Raw genomic sequence first — 24,516 nt, forward strand, 5'->3', positions numbered from 1 at the left:
CTGAGAACAGCAATCTTGATAGTTGTTTGTGTGTGTGTGTGTGTGCGTGCGTGTGTGTGTGTGTGTGTGTGTGTGTGTGTGTGTGTGTGTGTGTGTGTGTGTGTGTGTGTGTGTGTGTGTGTGTGTGTGTGTGTGTGTGTGTGTGTGTGTGTGTGTGTGTGTGTGTGTGTGTGTGTGTGCGTGTGCGTGTGCGTGCGTGTGTGTGTTTGGTGCAGAAGAACTACCATCCAGGCCAATCATGTAGTTGTAGTCCACACAAACCAGGAAGTCATGGAGGACTGGTTCCTTTCTCCACACAGCATGTTGAAATCATCGTCATTAGACCACAACAATGGAAGTTTACTTTAAATAATACCCTGGTGAAGACATTGGGCCAAAAAAACGCATTGGGCTAAAAAAGCATTGGGCTAAAAAACGCAATCAAATTTAGATGAGTTTTTTTTTAAAGCAAACTTCCATTGACCTACCCATAGTTGTTGAATATATTTCCATCTTCAGTCTACTGCACTATATATGCACCTTTAATTGGTTTGAAAGTGTAACAGTACAACTTTTTAAATACCCGGGCGCGAAACTTCTGCACATTGACCTCACCCTCGAAGCATAGTTACCCATCGCTCCTTGCAGAGCAAGGGAAATTACTACTTCATCAGAGCAAGTTCCGATTGAAACGCTATTTGCACGCACACCGCTAACTAAACTAGCCGTTTCACATCCGTTTGAAAGCCAGGTGCTGTTTTATATTTGTCTATAAAACAGCATCTCAGACCAGGGCCTCGTTTCCCAGTTCCGATGCAACTTTAAGCATTATGACAATGGTACCAAACGCAATGTTTATTTACGCGCAAACTTTGTAAGAGTGTTTCCCCAAAACAAGCACATAGTCTCTTAGGTGGGCTCGTTAAATCATGCGTTGATAGTAATGAAAGAAAAGCTGGTAAGCTCTCGAATCAGCTGTCTCCATTCAAATCGTACCTTTTAACGTTAGAATGATTCCACAATACTGACCACGGATCAGCTCCTAGAGAGATATTACCACCTATGGCTGCTTGAGCTGGCTTATTACGCTTGCCCAATCATAATGCCGTATATCACAGATTGGCCACATATTGTCACACATCATGCAACACACTGAGGCAGACAGCAGTCTAATCTTAAAATATAACTCAATTAATTTAACATTACATTGATTTCAATATGATTGAAGTAGTCTATATAGGCCCATGAATCCCATGTATATAATAATGGAGTCATCTCGGTTTTCATTTGAAGCATATTTAAATTTTTCTCAGAATTGCAAATATTTTGGCAACTGTATTTAAAAAAAAACATTATTCTGGAGTTATCGGCAGTCACAGTCCAGACAGATAGCCTAAACATATTGGTTCGATGTTTAGCGGAGATCTTCTGCGAATAGAAAACATCTAACAATGCGCTTTGGCTGTTCTATGAGTGGTCTGGGTCACTGGTAGATGTGCGAAGGTTTTAAGAGCCACGTTAGGCTACTAACGAAGGATATGGGAAACACCTCGACTACTAACAGTGACATTTTAACGCTAATGAAGGCTCTGGGAATAGAGGCCCAGAACAGGCTGTAATTATGAATACGTCCTCTAGTTTTAGTGTCTGAGAGTTTGATAGGAAAGGAGTAGGTCTGTTGTTGTGCCATTGTGGGGCCGTCTGGCGATGAAAACTGTGAGTGGGCCTTTTCAATAGAGCCACCACAGTGGATGAATCAAGGAAACAATACCATCCTCTTCGCTATGTTTTAAATCCATAATACCCATTCACCACAAGCACATGAACAAACTGTGCATTCTAAGCTGAAGGACAGGCTCCAGTTGCATTCTGTAGCAATTCTGTAGCAAATAGAGAAAAAAAGCCTACCTGAAAATTATAACTGTTAATTCATGTTGTAAATGATATAGGTCAAATTAATATTTTGGGGATCACACTATGTACTGCGTTGACGGTTTGACACTTCGTTTTTGGAACACAACTGTGTGCAGTATTTACTGCTATAGTACACATGGGGAAATTCACTAAACTAAAAAACAATTTCTAATTTATTTTGTAATTAAATCGTTTGTCTAATTGGAATGTTTCAAATATTCCAAATTCTGAAGGTTGTGTTGAAAATGTGACGTATTAGAATGTGATGAGATTTACTGACAGCACTAACCAAGAGGAGGAGACTGTTCTGTTTCATTTCAAGCATGGCGCAACAAAACTGCCCAAAAATTCCATGTCACCCTTGTTTAAATTTGAATAATAGATACATATATGAGCTATCTAGATGTACCCGTAAAACCACGTTCTTTCAGGAGCTAGATAATAAAGCAGCAGAGCTAAATATCTGTATTTTCTAATCAAATGTACATGATCGATTTATGATTGATTATTTGGTTCCGACATTATCTCGAATAGCCTGTTCCTAGGCCGTCAATGAAAATACGAATGTGTTCTTAACTGACTTGCCTAGTTAAATAAAGGTCGAATAAAAATGAAGAGCCTATGATATTAAAATGTTATAGAACTCAACACCTATTCAACTTTTATCAGTTTTAAATGAAATTTGCTTAAAAATACAAAATAAAATATGCTATCTAATGACTTATTTTGTTTGGTTGTTCTTCTATCCGGTTAATCTCCTGTGATCAACAACTACAGCCAGGTTTTGAGGAGATCAACCCAGAATGGAAGACTTCTCTGGAGAAGAGAAAGAAGATTAAAATAGACATAAAATAGTTTGTACTGATTGTTTCAGACTGCAGAGGGTAATACACATTGGTCATATATCGATCCTATAAACGTTTATAATCATCTGTAATTCACTTCCATAACATATTCATTATATTTCAAGAACAAAACGATCATATCTGGTGAATCAAAAATAACATGTTCTTTTGAGGCCTGTGAAATTGGAAGCGATTTCAGTCTAGACAAGTGCCCGGTTTTCCCAAAAGCATCTGAAGGCTACGTTTGTAGTTAGAACCTTCGTAGGAGCATCGTTAACTCTCCGAGTTGTTTCCCAAACCGTTGTTACTAGAGGTGCACTTGAAAGATCAATCATAGAACAGCTAAATACGGCGTTAGATTTTTTTTTATCCCTACTGCGTCACTTTATACACAGAAGAACTCTACTAAACATAGAATCAAGATGTTAACCTGTCTCTCTGTGACCGTCGATAACTTCACAGTGAAGTTGACTACAAATACAAAGTTGACAGTGTCTTTGCAATTTTTTACAAAGAAGCGAATGGATAAAAAATAGGCTTAAAATGAAAACAGAGATGACTGCATTTAAAGATAAATAGCCTATAGACCTATCTATATACTGTATTTAAATTATATTGAAATCAATTCCATGTACATTCAATTGAGTTGTATTTTTGCTATTTGTATGTCATTTTTGTCTCAATATATTTCACGATGTGTTGCCTAAAACATATGCGCAATGATGTGCCAGATCTTAATTGAGTGGATTATTGTAGGGTAAGCATTAGAATAAGCCACCTCAATATTGGCAGCCATATGTGCTAATATCTCTCTGTACGAGCTGATCCGTCGTCAGTATTGTGAAATAATGATAATGTTACGGTGTGATTTGAAAGGAGAGAGCTGACCCGAGAGCAGCACTTCCTTTATGTCGATCCTATCAGTATCGACACGTGGCTCATCTACTGCAGGTAGCGAATCGTTCTCTCTGCGCGGTGTTCTTCAACAGTTGCAGGATCGTTAAAAACAGTCGTAAGTCTAAATTCCATTTGCTATTGCAAAACTTGGTCCAGTTCAGTCTAAAAAAATAAATAAAAAAAAGTTATTAGGCGGACCACAATACACAGTTTACCAAACTATCATTCACTCTGACAACAACATGGATGTAAAAACGTAATGCAACATACCTCTGTCCTCTAGGTATTCACTGTGTTGCAAAACTATCAAGGACCTTTGAAGGTAGCAAGCAACTGGTGCCGCTGCGTCATTGACCCTAATCATGGCCTACTTTGATATTACAATGTGTAAACATGTTTATAAACGGTGTCTGTATCATTATTATTTTTAAATAAAAGACAGACAATAAATATATTAGTTAAACTCTTAGTCACAACGTTGTAATTACACATACTGAGACTGTTTCCCAATATCGATGGGCCAGTACTGAGACTGTTTCCCAATATCGATGGGCCAGTATTGAGACTGTTTCCCAATATCGATGGGCCAGTATTGAGACTGTTTCCCAATATCGATGGGCCAGTATTGAGACTGTTTCCCAATATCGATGGGCCAGTATTGAGACTGTTTCCCAATATCGATGGGCCAGTACTGAGACTGTTTCCCAATATCGATGGGCCAGTATTGAGACTGTTTCCCAATATCGATGGGCCAGTACTGAGACTGTTTCCCAATATCGATGGGCCAGTCTCCGAAGTTCTGACTTTGATCAACGTGGGAAGTTATGTACCCGGGTTCTCAAGTTCAAAATTCAAGAGATGGGCCTACGAATTTAATGAAGCGCTATTATCGACAATATATCATGGTTATTCGAGGTTCATAGAGGTGTGTGGAGATGCACTGTAAGCCTACTCAACATATATCTGCATGGTATAATATCACCTGCCGTGTGTGCGTGTGTGTGTGTCCATATACCACTTCCTTTATACCAGTCGAAGGGGAATTTAAGTCATAGTGTATATCACTTTCCTGACTGGAACCGCAACGTTAAACAGCCGTGGCATGATTCTCTGTCTCTTCCCTCTCTTCTCTTTCTCTCAGTTCATCCCTTCCTTCCCTGTCCTGTTATCAGCTCGTTCACCATTTCATTTCTTTCAAATGAGAATTCAGGGACCCCCAAATTCAAAGCGCGGGTCTTCAAACAACTGAACTGCGGTTTACTTTTCTTCTAACCCAGATCCAATTTGAGATATACGGGGGGTTTAGCAATGATGATAAACGGGGGTTTAGCAATGATGATATGGGGGGTGCAATGAGGCTTTTTTGGTGTTTCAGACACAATAGGTATAGATAGTTAATATTCTAGCCTGTTTCCCTAACCATTCCCCAACATTTCCCTCCAACACAAGAAATAATAATAAAATAATGTGATGAATTCCTGATAAGGAAAACGAATATTTGTCAATATGGAAGGAATCATCATCGTCTCACACCTTCCTCATCATCATCATCATCATCTTCCTAATATAATCCGGTGTATCGCGGGAGCTGTAGCTATGCTAATAGCCTAGTATTGGTTAACACTTAGAGTGACGTTCCAATGAACTGCTCTGATTTCTGTCTCAATGAGATGGAAAATGAGCCTAGCAAGATGCAGAGTGAGATACTCCAGAGCCCGATGATGTCAGGGTAACATTAAAAGTCAGTAAAACAAATGACCCATGGCATTCAATTAAAAGTGTCATGTCCCACGACTTCTGTTTCCTGTGTTTTATATTTTCGTTCTTAAGTGTTTGAGGAAAGAAAGCCGCCTTGTGTCCCTCCTCGTCGACTTTTATCACTAAATGAAGCATATAAATGACCTGAAAGCGCTTGGCTGCCGGATTTAATAAAATAAAATAAAGAACAATTATCCTCTTTTTCTCTGATCTAGCGCTGAAATGAGTCTCGGAGAGATAAGGCAGATTTAATTCATCTCTGTAAGCACCAGAGCTCTCTGTTGTGCTCGAATAAAAACGTCTAGAGGATGAGTTTAAAAGAGATTTAGGGCCTCTATAATTTCAAATCATAATTTCCCCTCTATTTGAGTTGTTTTGAGGCGGTGAATAACGCTCTGTGTGCGGAAACAGACAGGGACATTTCAACAGACTGGGTAAAGCAGCGCGCGATGATCACACTTTGATTAATTGCCATGAAGAGGTCATGAATTAACTTCTAATTGCGCACGCGCTGCATCTTTCCACTTTTACTAAATTACGTTTCAGTTTATTATTAACTGACTTAGAGTCATGCGTAATTTTTTTACAATACAAAAAATATATATATACAAACAGGTAATGTATAAATGTGAAGAAGATATTTGCCTAAATTAAGAGCTCTATTCAATCCGTATCGCGGAAATTCATTATTACAGTTTGATTGAAATTTAAAGGCAATGTTCCCGTGTTAGCGGATTATGTATTCACGGTAAACGCTGCAGATGTTGGCTCAATAGGAAATTACCTTTAAATTATCAGCACAACGTAATTTTTCCTTTTTTTCCAAGTCAAACAATTAAGGTAAACCTAAATATCACAGGCGAATTAAGTACCTGTGATTCACTCGCGTTATAGAATTATTACAAGACCAAATACATCATAATACAGAAAAAAATACACATCATAGCCCTCTTTTATTTAAGTGCTCCTGAAAGTAATTATAATTGTCCAATTTCAAAGTTGAATATGCATGCTTAAGGGGGGCTTGATGTTAAACTTCATATTCGGTTCAATGAAGTATCACCCTCATTTACAGCGCCTGATAAGAGCTAAGACTGTCATAAAAATCTGAGGCTGCCACCCCCCTCCTATATTGAATTGCACCTTGGGCAATAGTGCAGAATCGTGAATCTTAACTTCTCCCAGCATATGTTCCTGGCAGATAAGTAAACAATCTGGATGTGAAATGAAAATGTTAATTAATGCAGTAATGTTATTACACCTCGGTGTGCAAAGCCTATTCCCTAGTCCTGCGACAATAGGCCGGAGTAGAATCCTATTTCCTAGCCCTGCGACAATAGGCCGGATTCGAATCCTATTCCCTAGTCCTGCGTCAATAGGCCGGAGTAGAATCCTATTTCCTAGCCCTGCGACAATAGGCCGGAGTAGAATCCTATTTCCTAGCCCTGCGACAATAGGCCGGAGTAGAATCCTATTTCCTAGCCCTGCGACAATAGGCCGGAGTAGAATTACTATCCTCGGTTTGCTTGGAGTCTCAGCCCAATTGTTTTGAAAGCTTGTTTCCGTTTGAGTCCAAATTACAACAATTGCTAAATGTCAGACACATTTTTCAATTAGAAACAAAATGCAAAATCTTTGCTTCCGCCGCAAGTTTATATTCTATCAGACGTTTCAACGGTAATTGCAGCAGTTTAAGCTCTGTTTTGTCATGGCAAGTTGTTACATGTTTAGCTGCAACATGTAAAGCTGATGACACAATGTGTTTTGGCATCAAAAAGTGATCATATTCTCTAATCTTTTTTTAATTTCATATGGACTCCGAGAATAATCGAGGTGTGTATAATGAAGCCAAAATTAAATCACATCAGGGGTGAGTGAATGAAATAGCCCTATGAATTTGGAGAACACACACACACACACACACACACACACACGACGATGTTGCAATTGAGGATTGAGATTTGTTTGTTTATGTAAAATCAAAACATAACAAAACACTTCTTTACCCATAACAGCTAGCCTAATGTTAAAACATCGGGTACAGTGTAAAACAGTTTTAGGGCTAGGCCTAAACTAATGTGATGAATGTGACAGATCCGGAACATATCAGTGCTCTTGAAACTTGAGTCATATTTATCCAAAAAGTCCATTTGAATCTGTAGCCTATAATATTATCCCATAACGTGTGTTCAACATTTTATCCTGTTGTTCTATTAAATGTGCGTTCTTTATTTTATTTTAAAATGAAAAAGAACACCCTCTTGATGTGCTTTAGCAAGTCAGTCAAACAGGTCTGACGAGCGGAATCCCTGAAGGGAGGAGGCCTCTCCTCTCCTCTCCGCTCAGTCGAACATCAAAGACTATTCTGTCGGTTCATTTCAGTGTCACTAAAGAGTACCTCAACACCTTTAACGCAGAGAACATGTTTGTAACCTGTTTAGAGCGCAGGCACCGCACCTAAAACTGCAGAAGCTATTACATTGAAAGTTGAAAAAAAAAAAAAAACGTTTGACAGCTTGACAGCCGCATAAAAATACATCGGTCAGGACTTCAATAGGGAACACATTCTGACATACTAAAGGCATACGATAATATGTCAGGCTAATAATATAATAATAATAATATATGCCATTTAGCAGACGGTTTTATCCAAAGCGACTTACAGTCATGTGTGCATACATTCTACGTATGGGTGGTCCCGGGGATCGAACCCACTACCCTGGCGTTACAAGCGCCATGCTCTACCAACTGAGCTACAAAATCTGCTAGCCTACTAAATCTGCTAGTCTACTATCTCTGTAATTCTCAACAGGTAATATAACCTAGTCATTTGTGTATAGCTGTGATAATAACATCAGCCATAATGTTAGGGCTTTGGCTAGAGACGCGGACTGAAATAACCTACATGTTGAGCAACTGCGTTTGGCAATATGAGCTTTGATGGCAACATATTAGCAACACTATTGGAAGTGACAGGCCAGTCAGTCCGAGTTACAGCTATCCTACAACAGGATGAGCCAATACTGTCATGCTACTGCTATAGAACCCGATAGAGACTGATTGTAGCCTGGTTGCTGCATTAGGACCCGATAGAGACTGATTATAGCCTGGTTACTGATATTGAGCCCGATAGAGACTGATTATAGCCTGGTTACTGCTATAGAGCCCGATATAGACACAAGGCCAAAATTAAATCACTGATTATTTCACAAAATATTTCAAACTTGAACCTAGCCAGCCTATTGGCCTCTGCTTGCTTTATTATTGTTGTTTTGTTGTTGTTATTATTTGACAGTGGTTTTCTTGTTGCAAAATATTGTCAATTGTAATTGCTAAACAATACATTATTTATTAAGCGTTTTTTTTTTCTATAAACGTAATACATTTCAATTAACAGGCTATCCATAGTTTATGGCTTCTGTAACGCGGACTTGCCTTCTGTTTGCCTAAAGGTCTAGGCTACGTTTAATCGTTTATCGTTGAATTCTTCTATTGGTCCCTAAAGAGTAGGCCTAAACGCCACGCGTTGTCAGCACTATCTCACATCTCCTCATTCGTTCCAGATGGCCAGCTGCCACGCGCATGAAACGTCACCTCAATCAAACGACGCTGATTAGAGCGATAATGATCATTTGGAGAGGATGCTGAAGGTACGCTTTGTTTCGTCATCTGTTTTTGTTTTGCCGAATCTTCTATTTGCAGTAGGTATACTGTAGTGAAATCAATTGTAATTAAATCATTAAAAAATATGACTCATACATGCACACTTATTTGCTATGGCTCACAGCCTGGGTGTAGGATAATACAATGTAATGATATAGGTCAAATGGCTAAACCACCAATTTTTTTAAATTTTTAATATTGAGGTTGGTCAAATAACAAATTGAATATAGTATTAATATTCCGAAATATTTTGATAAATATTGTGTTGTTGTCCTCTGATGCCTACCACATTGACACTTTGGGTTAACTCAACCAGGCCGGGTTAACTCAGTCAGACTGAGTTGTGCTGTACCTTCCAATGACACGCTAATGCAATATAACCATACAGGAATTTAATATTTTCTAAGACAGATTGTCCTTTATTCAAAAAGTCTTAGCTCGGCAGATGAACAAAGAACCGAGGTATCACCCTTCAAGATACATTTCCTTACCATAACATGACAGGTTTTACATTAAAAAATACAACATTAACTGCTTATAACTTCAAATAAGAAGTTATTCCTCAAAAAAAAAATGACGTGTGACTATTAGCACTGAACCACAGGATTTTTTTTTAAATGAAACATTATTAAATTATAAGGATTTTTCATTTGTTATTTTAAATAGACTGTCTAGTTATGTGCCAGTTCGGTCCATAGAAACCATATAACCCGTATACTTATTAACTCATAGGTCTTTAATTTTGACCCTATCATACCAGCTGAAATTCAGAGTGCCAAAATGCAACACATTATACAGGAAACAAGAGGGCTATCGTAAATTTGTGCAAGCCAAATTTGAAAAATAAGGTTATCATAATAATATCAATAATAATTAAAACAAAATTATCATAGCATCAAGATGTACATAATAAATAAAGTTAAAGGCCTCCTTTTCCGGTAGCCATTAATAAACGTTATAACATTTACAATAATTCTTACAGTTCACAGGGCACCTGCCGTACATAGTTCCGTCCCAGTTCCATGAGGTCAGGAACCAACGTCTTGTTCAGATCTCGTGAAAAGTTTTCGCCCGTTTTGCTCTTAAGTCCACGGGCCTTTATACTTGTCATTTCTCTTTTTTTGGGGGGGCGAACTGTTCTGTCCATATAACCTATACATGCATTGCTGTTCTCAAATTACTTGTTTAAACAGAAAGTCAGTCAGTCTGTCTGGCGCGTTACATAGCAGTGGCATGTGTTGATGAATATGGGTCTATCCCACTCTTGGTCATACCTGGAAAAAGTATGTAGGCAACCGGGGGCTGTAAACTCGACGCCGACCAGGCGGTACAGTTACAGGGAACCACGTACCCCGGGTTTGTGGGCGACGGGTGGGTGTGGGTGTGCTGGCTGGGGCAACCCAAACTCCCGAACGCGCCGTTCTGGTATCCCAACGAGCCGTAACCCAAACTGCTGGTGGTCATGGTGTGGGGCATCTCTGTCATTTTCTGGATAGCACTGGAGGTGAACTGGCTCGGGTCGAGGAACGAGTAAGGTACCGAGGTCGGGGGCATGAATGCCCTGACTTTCTCTGATGCGCTCAACAGAGAGTCCGAGGCTGAGAGTCCTTTCAAGTGATCCGTGTCCCCAAGGTAAGGCAAAGGGAACACATACCTGTCCTTCTTCAGTAGATTCTTGGGTTTGCGCCTGGGTCTGTATTTATAGTCTGGGTGTTCTTTCATGTGCTGTGCTCGCAGCCTCTTCGCTTCGTCGATGTAAGGACGCTTTTCGGATTCAGAGAGCAGCTTCCACTCCGCGCCAAGTCTTTTGCTGATTTCTGAGTTATGCATTTTGGGATTCTCTTGTGCCATTTTCCTCCTCTGGCCGCGGGACCAGACCATGAACGCATTCATTGGCCTCTTGATATGATCTACAGGCTTTGACATTTTTAAAGAGTGTGCCTTTTATCCCCAATTAAAAGTAACGTGGAAAAAAGTTATCAAAACCAACCGAGGGGAAAAAAATATTCACCTGTCTTGCTGGCAGACACAGATCATGCCAGTTCTCGAATGCTTGAGACGAAGTCGGAAAACAGCATCAATAAAAATCCACACTGTCCAATTTCTCCGGAGTTAAGAAATCGTTCGCTAAGTCCGGCTATGTATACTATCTTTTTCAAAAAACCGTGCTAGGCTATAAGGTGGAAAACAGCAACACGCATGAAAATCCACCGAGGTGAAAGCAAAGTTCCGCGGTCGAAGAGTCATAAAGTGTTGTGTTTTTTCTTAGAGATTTCCCGCCCTGCAAAGCACCTGGTTTGGAAATGAGGGGAAGCGCGTGAATGAGAGCCAAAAGCGGTGAAGTTCAAAGGCTGGGCTGGTTTGGTCTGCACGCAGCTGACATAATCACAGGGCGTTCACTCGCCAACCTGAGCACCCAATCAGCACACAGACACCGGCATAATACCTTTACGAAAATATGTATATTACTACATAAACAAAGATTGGGGAGGGAAAAGGGGGATACTCTTTCCCTCCCAGAATCCATTTAGTTGAAACGTTACAAACATACACCTTCAACCTTTTCGCAATAAAACCTGACTCCTGTTAATCCGAACGAATGAAGTAAGGGAGCATGTTATGCTACAGCAGGATGGCTTGCAAATTAAGTAGGTTATTATTATTTATTTTTTACAGCTAAAACCTTGAAAGGAGTAATATGAATGTAGACATTTTATTCAATAGATTTCATATCACTGGTAAAACACACGGTGTCTTTATTCAGTTAAGTGTGTTGATTTTAAATATTGTCCATACTATGAAAATCATGTACAAAGGTGAATATAATTTCATGTGGCCCAATATATTTTTTCTCTCACTTTTATCAATACGAGGTTAGGTTTTGTATGATTGAGTGTGTGCGTGTGCGTGTGCGTGTGTGTGTGTGTGTGTGTGTGTGTGGGGGGGGTGGATAGAGGTGGATTATTATTTATTAAATCAATACATTTATCTGAAACAGTATTCGACAAATTTAAACCAACACAAAACTAATCATTTTCAAAAACACAACATAGAGTACACAAGTACTCCCCTGTAGATGTGTTCCTGTTCCGTGTTATTAGACAGACGTACAATATCCTCAGGCCAATATTTATTAAACGGAACGATTGTCCAACGATCCCATGGGAGCCTGATTGGAGCTGTTTAGTCGCTGTATGATATCAGAGCAAAGCGGCCACACAATAACATCTACATGTACCATTTATTTATAGTTAGAAATTATTCAAGCTAGCCCACTGCAGCTGATGCACCAATAACACATACTGCATACATACCCTAACATGTCTGAATGTGATTAAAATAAATTAAAGAAATTACATAGTCATTTTAGAAAACCTTTAACATCTTAGTATACACATAATGTAAAACATTACTTTGTAATAATTATGCTTTTATTTGATTCCAGGGAAATAGACTTCAAACATGCTTGAAATATTTTCCAGGCATGGGCTAGAATACAATTCATAACACTCAAAGCTATACATTATTATTTGTATTTATCCACCAAGCTAACACATTCAAATGTTCACTGTTAAATTATGACCTTTTTTTATCAGAGTGGTTAGTGTAGTGACATGCAGAGTGATTTTTTTTAAACATGCAAATGATTCAGTCTGTTTATAAGGATCGCTGCTTTAAAATATCCCCCAGGCTAAGCGAGTCTGATATATGACTTCTTCACTGGTGATTATTAAATGAAATGTTTGTGGCATTTACCAGCCAGAGTGGCTCTCGCACAGCGCCATAACAATATTAGTATGAAGATAGGCTATCAAATAACAGATTCTTTGAATTTATGTTAAATATTACATGGTGTTTTTTTTTGTAACCTATAACTAAATACTTATAGAAATCTTATATTTCAACGTAAAATATGATTGTAAATATGATTTTAATAAATGTATGTTTTGCTAATCTATGTCAAAATGTTCAGTTCCATCGGCATAATCGTTTGAAATGAGCCGTTTCAGAAAGTTTATTGAGCGGAGCTAAAATAAGTCGGTACATAAAAGACGTAGGCAGGTAATTTCTCCAAAACACACAAGAATACTTCCGTTTTTCTCAACGGTCACACTTTCTTTTTCTCCTCTACTGTCATCCTCAACAGGGACGCTACCCATCACATCAGTGGTGTCCGTCCGTCCGGGGAAGATCGATTGATCTCTCGCTCTCTCTTTCTCGGCCATCTCAGCTTGACACATGCTGCTATTCTGTGTTGTCTCTCTCGCCAGACCAGTGTCAATACCTATAGGTGACGCGCAAGGAATATAAAAAACACCTACAAAATACTGGTAGGCCAAATTGTGAAATGAATGTAAAGTATTGTGTACTTGATAATGACGGCAGACTGGTGCAGTATCTATTTAGTGTTCACGTCCCATTGCCTATCTGCACCCTCCACTCCATTTCCATCTACTTTTCTCCCCGGCGCTCTGAGAAGAGAGCAGTGCATGAAGCTTGAAATCCGGGAGCACATCAAAGCGCTATGAACATCAATTACACTGGGAATTAACAGACATTATTCGGGCATATATAACGTCCAATTTAAAAGTGGAGACAATGTAATGTAGTCTTATATTGAGTAAGATATGTGAAATGACTGAAATCAGTCACCACAGAGTGTCAAACGAGAGGGGCAAGCCTACAATAGCCTAAAGCATGGGAATATACCATATGAGGTTTTCCTTGTGTGTGATAAAGGTAAGCTCCCCTAAGGTAAAATATTCCTCTCCTGAACTGCATGCTTGAAAACTCACAGGCTACTAAAAGGCGCGTTCACGCACGCGTTGTTCTTCGGCTACTGTAAGATATTTCTTTATTACATTTCACAATTTCTAACCCCATAGTAAAGGAACGATTAATGAATCGTTGGGAAAATACATCTTTGGGTTCAAATCTATGTGATATGTCTCACATTTCCCTGCTCAGATGTATCTAACAGCTGTGTGACGTCGCTTTCAGACTCCGTACGCGACGAGTTGGTTCCAAACAAGATCATCTTTAAAGACTGCATGAGATGTCATTCACCTATATGATATGCAAGGACTACTTCAGTGTGTAAGACTGTTTACATGTTGTTGTATCTATCTGTTTAACCTTATTTCTGTGAAGATTGGTGCTTCAGGAAGCACTACTAAATGTACGGATAAAACAAAGATGATGAGTGCATGCAACAAAAATAATAATATTGGACAGGACGTTCATTCCATAAGCTTAACAAAAATAAAATACAAATGTTGTAAAAATATCTAACATTATTTATACATATAGTTTAAAAAATAAAATACAATTCTAATACATTACTTTACTTTATAAAGAACTATTACTAGAAGTTTTTGTGTGCTGGCATCGAGGATCTTCCTCCTTCCTTTCCGTGGGATGTTGCTGTCAAGTCCAACCCCCAGCCTAGGCAACACACACACACACACGCACGCGCACGCACACGCACACGCACACACACACACACACACACACACACACACACACACACACACACACACACACACACACACACACACACACACACACACACACACACACACACACCACAAACATACTGAACTATAGAACCTAAGTTAGTCTAAGAAAAACATGTCCATCCACCTTCCATCATAATGTGAATGGGAAGCTAACAGACATACCGAGGCGCTGTTACCGAGGGATCCAGCGGAGTGCATTGAGGTAAGCTCCCCCACCGTAACTGTCCATGGTTCTGAAGCGGTAAGTGGCTTTCTTTGCTGTGGAAACTTGCGGCCCCCCTCAAAACTCCTAAAAACCCGGGTTGACATTTCAATGCCTTTTATTTTATTTCCATCCTATTTAGTGCTGGTTCTTGGATGACAGGCTGGTGGGAACCGCAAGAGCCCATAGATTGTGGATAACGTGTCCAACTCCATATAACTTTATAATATGTAGGATGTTTTCTTAATCCCAAAATTCACCCTTAAAGAGTACCCACAGGAAGTCTTGTGATAGTAAGATTTTTTTTAGAAGAAATGACAGAAGCTACTGTACAAAAAAAAAAAAACCTGCACAAATTTAGCTCAAATACTTTATACAAAAAATAAAAATCAAGGATGGTGGAAGAATATTGTAAGTCCATTTTGCAAAAGTGTCACTGTATATTGCCTAGTAACTTCTTTGTCGTGAGATTTACTACCACATAGTGTCCATCTTAAAGCTGAGCTATAGCAGTTAGCTAGTAGTCATAGGCTAATAATGAAAGTATATATTTTGGCCAAAAGGAAAGCACATGAAAGCACACAACACACATTACAAATGTGAATGGTCCTCACCCAGTTAGCGCATTTGGTTCCTTGGAAGTCGTGGGAAGGTATGTTTTTGGTTTCATATTGGTTGTGGGAACGAAGCCATATAATTCCCTGACCTGTAAAACTGAACGTTTTTTTTTTTTTAAACCTTCTGAGAACAAAAGTGACATTTTCACCTGTTCCGGGAACATACAGAGGAGGGTCTGAAAATGTTTTACTCTTGTTCCTTGAAAGTTTTCCTGTGAGGTTTACTTAATGCTTGGAGAATGGAAATGATACGTTGTTTGGAAGTTTTTGAATAACTTCCTTAAAACTTTTACTGAATCTATACACCTGCATTGCTTGCTGTTTGGGGTTTTAGGCTGGGTTTCTGTACAGCACTTTGAGATATCAGCTGATGTACGAAGGGCTATATAAATACATTTGATTTGATTTGATTTGATATCAACAAGACTTTTAATAACACTGCTAGCTTATTTTGGGTTAACTTTTCCTGTATATTCAAATGTACCCGGTTTCAAAGGAAAGGATCATTAAGGATCATTAAGATCAGGTGTGGCCAATTAGTGGGTGCAGCCAACACACCTGAACACACTTAACAATATAGAAGAGGATAGAAAGAGTTTTGTTAAGGCTGAGCACAGAGGGTGTATGTTTAAAAAAAAAAAACATTCTTAGAACATTCTCTAAATGTTACTGATGTTTTCTTGTGGTTTTTATGAAGAGTTTTCTTAACGTTCTCGGAACAATTAGTGGGTAGCCTAGTGGTTAGAGCGTTGGACTAGTAACCGCAAGGTTGCATGTTCAAACCCCCGAGCTGACAAGGTACAAATCTGTCGTTCTGCCCCTGAACAGGCAGTTAACCCACTGTTTCCTAGGCCGTCATTGAAAATAAGAATTTGTTCTTAACTGACTTGCCTAGTTGAATAAAGGTCAAATAAAATAAATAAATCAACTTGAGAATATGACTTTAAAAATAACCATGAGGAAACCTGTAGGAAATGTTATGCTGAAGTACTGAAATTCCCACAGAAGAACATTGTTTTTTAAGGTTCTCTGAACTATTTGAGAACATTCCCAATGTTAAACCAGTTGGAGAACCTTCCTATAACATTACCCAATTCTAAATTAACCGTAACCATATTTAATATTTTAGAAAAGATTTTGTTGAGGTAATAAAATACCATGAAAATAATGTTTTTTTTGTCAAGTTCCTTAAATTTTCTGAGAATGTTCAAAAGCCAAGCAACTGTCCTGCACCATACCCAGAAAGTTGTGGGAAGGTTATATGCAAAATAACCATGGTTCTCAGAACGTTATATGCTTGCTGGGCAGTCTGAGAGACATTTACAATTAGTGTATTTCTGTAGAGCTTGCAGACTGTGAAAGACAACAACAGTCTGGAAAATTTCAGTAAACTTTCTGATGTCCCAGAAGCACACGGTTGAGGAGATGATCAGACCCCCAGCCTCCCATTCACACTGTCTACAGTACATCATTTATGCATCCCAAATGACACCTTATTCCCTATGGGCCCTGGTCAAAAGTAGTGCACTATAAAGGGAATATAGGGTGGCATTTGGAATGCAGAGTCTATAGTACATACATATGTATGTACACCCTCCACCCTTTCTATACACACTTTCTGTATTTCCTGTATTTAAATTCTCTGCGTTTGTTCTGTCCAGGGCTGTTGGTTCCATCATTCTGTGTTTGTTCTGTCCAAGGCTGTTGGTTCCATCATTCTGTGTTTGTTCAGTCCAGGGCTGTTGGTTCCATCATTCTGTGTTTGTTCTGTCGAGGGCTGTTGGTTCCATCATTCTGTGTTTGTTCCATCCAGAGCTGTTGGTTCCATCATTCTGTGTTTGTTCCATCCAGGGCTGTTGGTTCCATCATTCTGTGTTTGTTCCGTCCAGGGCTGTTGGTTCCATCATTCTGTGTTTGTTCTGTCCAGAGTTGTTGGTTCCATCATTCTGTGTTTGTTCCGTCCAAGGCTGTTGGTTCCATCATTCTGTGTTTGTTCCATCCAGGGCTGTTGGTTCCATCATTCTGTGTTTGTTCTGTCCAGGGCTGTTGGTTCCATCATTCTGTGTTTGTTCCATCCAGGGCTGTTGGTTCCATCATTCTGTGTTTGTTCCATCCAGGGCTGTTGGTTCCATCATTCTGTGTTTGTTCCATCCAGGGCTGTTGGTTCCATCATTCTGTGTTTGTTCAGTCCAGAGCTGTTGGTTCCATCATTCTGTGTTTGTTCCGTCCAGGGCTGTTGGTTCCATCATTCTGTGTTTGTTCCATGGGCTGTTGGTTCCAGATTCTGTTGTTGGTTCCATCATTCTGTGTTTGTTCAGTCCAGAGCTTTTGGTTCCATCATTCTGTGTTTGTTCCATCCAGGGCTGTTGGTTCCATCATTCTGTGTTTGTTCAGTCCAGGGCTGTTGGTTCCATCATTCTCTACTGAGGAAAATTGATTTTCTGTCAGCTGTCACAGCGTCCACAATTCTGGAACTCCTACCAAAATACTATATATTAACCAAATTATGTTTTTGGAAATGTCATTGGCCTCTACCGTACCATATGAGGCTTTTAGAACAGATGAGGTGATGAGAATGATACCCCCCCCCCCACCGAAGACTTCTGTCCCAAATGACACCCTATTCCCAATCTAGTGCACTACTTTTGACCAGGGCCCATAGGAACTGTATAGGGAATAGGTTACTATTTGGGACGCATGCTAGGTCCCCTTCACCAATCTAGGAAAGGGTTCCAGACATGGCACCTCAGTCCTTATATATTGCCACTTGTGAGATCAACTCACGCTAGCTCATTTCTGAGTATCAATCAACGATAATCAATAAAAGGAGGAGTAATCATCAAAAGAGCAATGAGTGGTGTGGCCAGATATATCGCCAACCAGAGACAGGTAAAATAAAACCCACAATCCTCACGGTCAAATATTCTTTTTACAATATGATATTTCATTGAGGAGTGGAATACAAAAATCTTTCATAGCTTTAGACTAAAAGCTTCAATTCTATCTTGTGTCAAGACTGTAGATGGGCTGAAAGGGTAGACACTAGACTCACACAGTGAAGAATGATTGAATGAAATAAAACAGAGTTGAAATTAAAAGAGGTTCAAGCCTTTCATTGGGATGATAATGAAAAGGATGGGGGCAATACTTCAGAGACCGGGAGGCCCACATCACACAATTATACAATACAATTAGGATTAGAGGGTCCAGGCGCAGATAACAGGAGATAGGGATAAATTATCACCAAAGAGAAAGATGTGACTCTGACTCTGACCTTCATTAAGAGAAAGACAGCCTCACTCAGAGCTGGCCTCCCTAACAGGGGAATCTAAGACTCAGAGTTAGGGCTGACCTCCCTAACAGGGGAATCTAAGACTCAGAGTTAGGGCTGACCTCCCTAACAGGGGAATCTAAGACTCAGAGTTAGGGCTGACCTCCCGAACAGGGGAATCGAAGACTCAGAGTCAGAGCTTGGCTCCCTAACAGGGGAATCTAAGACTCAGAGTTAGGGCTGACCTCCCTAACAGGGGAATCGAAGACTCGGAGTCAGAGCTGGTCTCCCTAACAGGGGAATCTAAGATTCAGAGTTAGGGCTGACCTACCTAACAGGGGAATCTAAGACTCAGAGTTAGGGCTGACCTCCCTAACAGGGGAATCTAAGACTCAGAGTTAGGGCTGACCTACCTAACAGGGGAATCTAAGACTCAGAGTTAGGGCTGACCTACCTAACAGGGGAATCTAAGACTCAGAGTTAGGGCTGACCTCCCTAACAGGGGAATCTAAGACTCAGAGTTAGGGCTGACCTACCTAACAGGGGAATCTAAGACTCAGAGTTAGGGCTGACCTCCCTAACAGGGGAATCGAAGACTCGGAGTCAGAGCTGGTCTCCCTAACAGGGGAATCTAAGACTCAGAGTTAGGGCTGACCTACCTAACAGGGGAATCTAAGACTCAGAGTCAGGGCTGTCCTACCTAATAGGGGAATCTAAGTCTCAGGGCTAGCCTACCTTACAGGGGAATCTATAGACAGAGTCACTAATGTGGGAATCGAAGGCTCAGATTCAGGGCTGGACTATCTAACAGGGGAATCTATAGACAGAGTCAGGGCTGGCCTACCTAACAGGGGTTCCTATAGACCGAGTCAGGGCTGGCCTACCTAACAGAGGAATCTATAGACAGAGTCAGGGCTGGCCTACCTAACAGGGGTACCTATTGCCAGAGTCAGGGCTGGACTACCAAACAGGGGTACCTATAGACAGAGTCAGGGCTGGACTACCTAACAGAGGTACCTATAGACAGAGCATGAGAATTTCAGCTCCTCATGGTACACTAGGACTACCAGATAAGATTTGCTAAAGTGTAACAAGAGCTCTTTTTTTTATGCTTATGACAAATATACAGTAATAATATACAGTACTAGAATGATATAATGCAGAGAGGAAATATGACACATTTTGTTAAAGAAACCAATACAAAATGGCATGTGGTCCAAATTGTGCTGATTCATAATGCTAGTGATGAAACAGCGTAATAATTAAAAAGTCTGTAGACTACATGGCATCGTGTCTAAACAGTCCTCTCAACCGTTTTCTGACTCACTTCCTACAGGTTTGTTTGTTCTTTAGTGGTGCTGGGCCACAAGGAAACAGTGGAAGACGGTGGTGAACCGTTAGAAGCCTAGTGCTGTACTGTATTTAAACACACATATATATAATATACATTATATATACAGTGGGGCAAAAAAGTATTTAGTCAGCCACCAATTGTGCAAGTTCTCCCACTTAAAAAGATGAGAGAAGCCTGTCATTTTCATGACAGACAAAATAAGAGAAAAAAATCCAGAAAATCACATTGTAGGATTTTTAATGAATTTATTTCAAATTATTGGTGGAAAATAAGTATTTGGTCACCTACAAACAGGCAAGATTTCTGGCTCTCACAGACCTGTAACTTCTTCATTAAGAGGCTCCTCTGTCCTCCGCTCGTTACCTGTAATAATGGCACCTGTTTGAACTTGTTATCAGTATAAAAGATACCTGTCCACAACTTCACACAGTCACACTCCAAACTCCACTATGGCCAAGACCAAAGAGCTGTCAAAGGACCTCCAGAAACTAAATTGTAGACCTGCACCAGGCTGGGGAGACTGAATCTGCAATAGGTAAGCAGCTTGGTTTGAAGAAATCAACCTTGGGAGCAATTATTATGAAATAGAAGACATACAAGACCACTGATAATCTCCCTCGATCTGGGGCTCCACGCAAGATCTCACCCCGTGGGGTCAAAATGATCACAAGAATGGTGAGCAAAAATCCCAGAACCACACGGGGGGACCTAGTGAATGACCTGCAGAGAGCTGGGACCAAAGTAACAAAGCCTTCCATCAGTAACGCACTACGCCGCCAGGGACTCGAATTTGTTTAAGTGAGTACATGTCCAGGCCCGTCTGAAGTTTGCTGGAGAGCATTTGGATGATCCAGAAGAAGATTGGGAGAATGTCATATGGTCAGATGAGACCAAAAATATAACTTTTTGGTAAAAACTCAACTCATCGTGTTTGGAGGACAAAGAATGCTGAGTTGCATCCAAAGAACACCATACCTACTGTGAAGCATGGGGGTGGAAACATCATGATTTGGGGCTGTTTTTGCAAAGGGACCAGGACGACTGATCCGTGTAAAGGAAAGAATGAATGGATCATGAGATTTTGAGTGAAAACCTCCTTCCATCAGCAAGGGCATTGAAGATTAAATGTGGCTGGGTCTTTCAGCATGACAACACACCGCCTGGGCAACGAAGGAGTGACTTCGTAAGAAGCATTTCAAGGTCCTGGAATGGCCTAGCCAGTCTCCAGATCTCAACCCCTTAGAAAGTCTTTGGAGGGAGTTGAAAGTCCGTGTTCCCCAGCAACAGCCCCAAAACATCACTGCTCTAGAGGAGATCTGCATGGAGGAATGGGCCAAAATGCCAGCAACAGTGTGTGAAAACCTTGTGAAGACTTACAGAAAATGTTTGTACTCTTGTCATTGCCAACAAAGGGTACATAACAAAGTATTGAGATAAACTTTTGTTATTGACCAAATACTTATTTTCCACCATAATTTGCCAATAAATTCATAAAAAAATCATACTATGTAATTTTCTGGATTTTTTTTTCAAATTGTGTCTGTCATAGTTGAAGTGTACCTATGATGAAAATTACAGGCCTCTCTCATCTTTTTAAGTGGGAGAACTTGCACAATTGGTGGCTGACTAAATACTTTTACTTTATATATATATATATATATATATATATACCGTGTATAGCAATATAGCTACGATATGATGACATTCAGCTTCTTCTCTGTCTGTAGCAACCTTTCAGACGGTGTTGTCGATGTAGGAGAGTAGAGAGCCCCTTAGTGGACTGGTGGAGCTGCTGCATGCCTGGCTGGCTGGCTGGCTGGCCTGTTCTCTCTGTCGTGCTGGCTGAGGCTGGATCATAGGTACAGTATGCACAAACATAAAGGGCAACGATGAAAGTGAGGCAATTAAAAGATGTGAAAGCTTTTGAAGGCAGATAAATTGATTTAGATGTGAAACTCAAATAAATAAACACTTTCGGATATCAGGAGTTGAATTAATTTTTTTTTTCTCCCGAGAGATTCTGTTATAATATTGTGAGATATCAGTTTTACTTTTCCTTTTCCCGCTTTTATTGTCTCTCAATAGGACCCAGCAGTTCAAAAGACAGCTCTATTTCCAGTTGGAGCTGCGTTCAGAGACGCTTTTCTCAACATTCTGCTTTTGAAATGTTTTGCGGTCTGTTTTTGTCGGGAGATGAAGAAAAAAAAAAAAACGGGCGCTTTTCATTCCTTTAATAACCTTTCTTTATTTTACATGTCTTTTAAAAAGAAAATACATGTATGGATTTGTTATTCTTAAACAATAGTAGCGTTTTCTGTGTTCTCGTCGTATATACTGTGGACATTATTCATGCTGTTGACTGGACAGTCAATGACGACCACTGTTTTCATGATTGTTTTGTGGTTGGAGATATGGTTCTTCTGTTGCAGTCATGCTCAATGCTCTTGGTTGGTCACCAATCAACAAGATAATAAAAACATACAAATAAAACATGTTTATTTTATTTCATAATATACACCCTTTAAAACAGCCAAACTCTATTCACAACAGTATTCAGTTGGTAAGAGACAGACATTCAGTAAATACTAGGAATAGATTGTCCTCCATCTATGTGTTACTGTGTTACTGTGTTACTGAGTTACTGTGTTACTGAGTTACTGTGTTACTGAGTTACTGTGTTACTGTGTTACTGAGTTACTGTGTTACTGAGTTACTGTGTTACTGTGTTACTGAGTTACTGTGTTACTGTGTTACTGAGTTACTGTGTTACTGAGTTGCTGTGTTACTGTGTTACTGTGTTACTGTGTTACTGTGTTACTGAGTTACTGTGTTACTGAGTTACTGTGTTACTGTGTTACTGTGTTACTGTGTTACTGTGTTACTGTGTTACGTGGACCCTACTTGTCTTGTTAATACCCTCAGAAGCATGTCTCACTTGCTAGATGTCACCTGGGAGTGTGTTACACCTGGTAGGTGTCTCCTAGTATTATGTTACACCTGGTAGGTGTCTCCTGGTAGTATGTTACACCTGGTAGGTGTTTCCTGGTAGTATATTACACCTGGTAGGTGTCTCCTGGTAGTATGTTACACCTGGTAGGTTTCTCCTGGTAGTATGTTACACCTGGTAGGTGTTTCCTGGTAGTATGTTACACCTGGTAGGTGTCTCCTGGTATTATGTTACACCTGGTAGGTTTCTCCTGGTATTATGTTCCACCTGGTAGGTGTCTCCTGGTAGTATGTTACACCTGGTATGTTTCTCCTGGTAGCATGTTACATCTGGTAGGTGTCTCCTGGTATTATTTTACACCTGGTGTTATGTTACACCTGGTAGGTGTCTCCTGGTATTATGTTACACCTGGTAGGTGTCTCCTGGTATTATGTTACACCTGGTAGGTGTCTCCTGGTATTATGTTACACCTGGTAGGTGTCTCCTGGTATTATGTTATACCTGGTAGGTAGCTCCTGGTATTATGTTACACCTGGTAGGTGTCTCCTGGTAGTATGTTACACCTGGTAGGTGTCTCCTGGTATTATGTTACACCTGGTAGGTGTCTCCTGGTAGTATGTTACACCTGGTAGGTGTCTCCTGCTACTATGGTTTCAACAGTCTTATTGACAGGGAAACAAAAAATGACCAAATAATCAGAACTCAGGATGGGCTGAGGCCTCTCTCTCTCTGGTCTACACCCAAGACCATCATTCAAAATCAATACCCATATCGCTCTCTTTCGCTTGAACCCCCTCCCCCCACCTCCCCCCTCTGTCTTTCTACTCTCTCTCTCTCTCTCTCTCTCTCTCTCTCTTGAATCTAGGGTCCATTGTAGGCTGTCAAACAAAAGCTTTTTTTTATTATTATCACAGGCTCCTAATGTAACTCCCCTACTCCCTCCCTCCCTCCCCCTCTTGGCCACCAACTCCTTCCTCTTTTCTTTTCTCATTCATTTATTCCGCTGTGTGTGGAAATAGGCCGAGCAACAATTAATTTCAGAGTGAATTCAGTCCGGATCTATTACCCTCTCTGCCTTATAGTGCTCTAATGGAAATCTATTTCACTTCTCCATTGTGTCCAATATAATTTAATGCCCTTTTTTTTTTTATTAATGGCCTGAAATAATTACGGAAGCCTTTTGTGATTCTTGAGTATGTTTCATTTAATTGTGTAATAAATGTCTAATCATGGTTTCAATCTGAAGCCATTATGGCATTAAAATTAACAATTATGCCACAAATGTCTTGGTGAATGCGTTGGGGTCTATAGAAATCGCTGCTGATAACAAGACACTATAAATCATTCATGAGAATTTCTTTTTTCGGAAGAAAAGAGATAGGAGGATGGGAGGGAGAGAAGAGAAGAGAGATAGGAGGATTGGGAGGGAGAGAAGAGAAGAACGTGGGGGAAGAAAAAAAGGAGAAGAAAGAGGGGAGAGTTGTTCTTTTCTTCCATTGAAAAAGCAGGGGATGGCCCAAAGATAGGGCATTTTAAAACTGTGTCGCCCT

At 40.0% G+C, this 24,516-nt stretch overlaps 1 protein-coding gene across 1 annotated transcript; it reads right to left on the bottom strand.

Annotated features, from left to right (window-relative positions):
• Positions 1-9,433: 9,433 nt before the first annotated feature.
• Positions 9,434-11,414, bottom strand: sox14 (SRY-box transcription factor 14). Its single transcript, XM_035761032.2, has one exon. The coding sequence runs from the start codon at positions 10,980-10,982 to the stop codon at positions 10,275-10,277; it is 708 nt and encodes a 235-aa protein (XP_035616925.1). The 5' UTR covers positions 10,983-11,414; the 3' UTR covers positions 9,434-10,274.
• Positions 11,415-24,516: the final 13,102 nt, after the last annotated feature.

The sequence above is a fragment of the Oncorhynchus keta genome, chromosome 1 (assembly GCF_023373465.1).
Source record: "Oncorhynchus keta strain PuntledgeMale-10-30-2019 chromosome 1, Oket_V2, whole genome shotgun sequence".
In the NCBI taxonomy this organism is placed as follows: Eukaryota; Metazoa; Chordata; class Actinopteri; order Salmoniformes; family Salmonidae; genus Oncorhynchus; species Oncorhynchus keta.

Coding starts and splice junctions, on each gene's coding strand:
- sox14 (XM_035761032.2), bottom strand. CDS start 10,982: ATGTCAAAGCCTGTAGATCATATCAAGAGGCCAATGAATGCGTTCATG.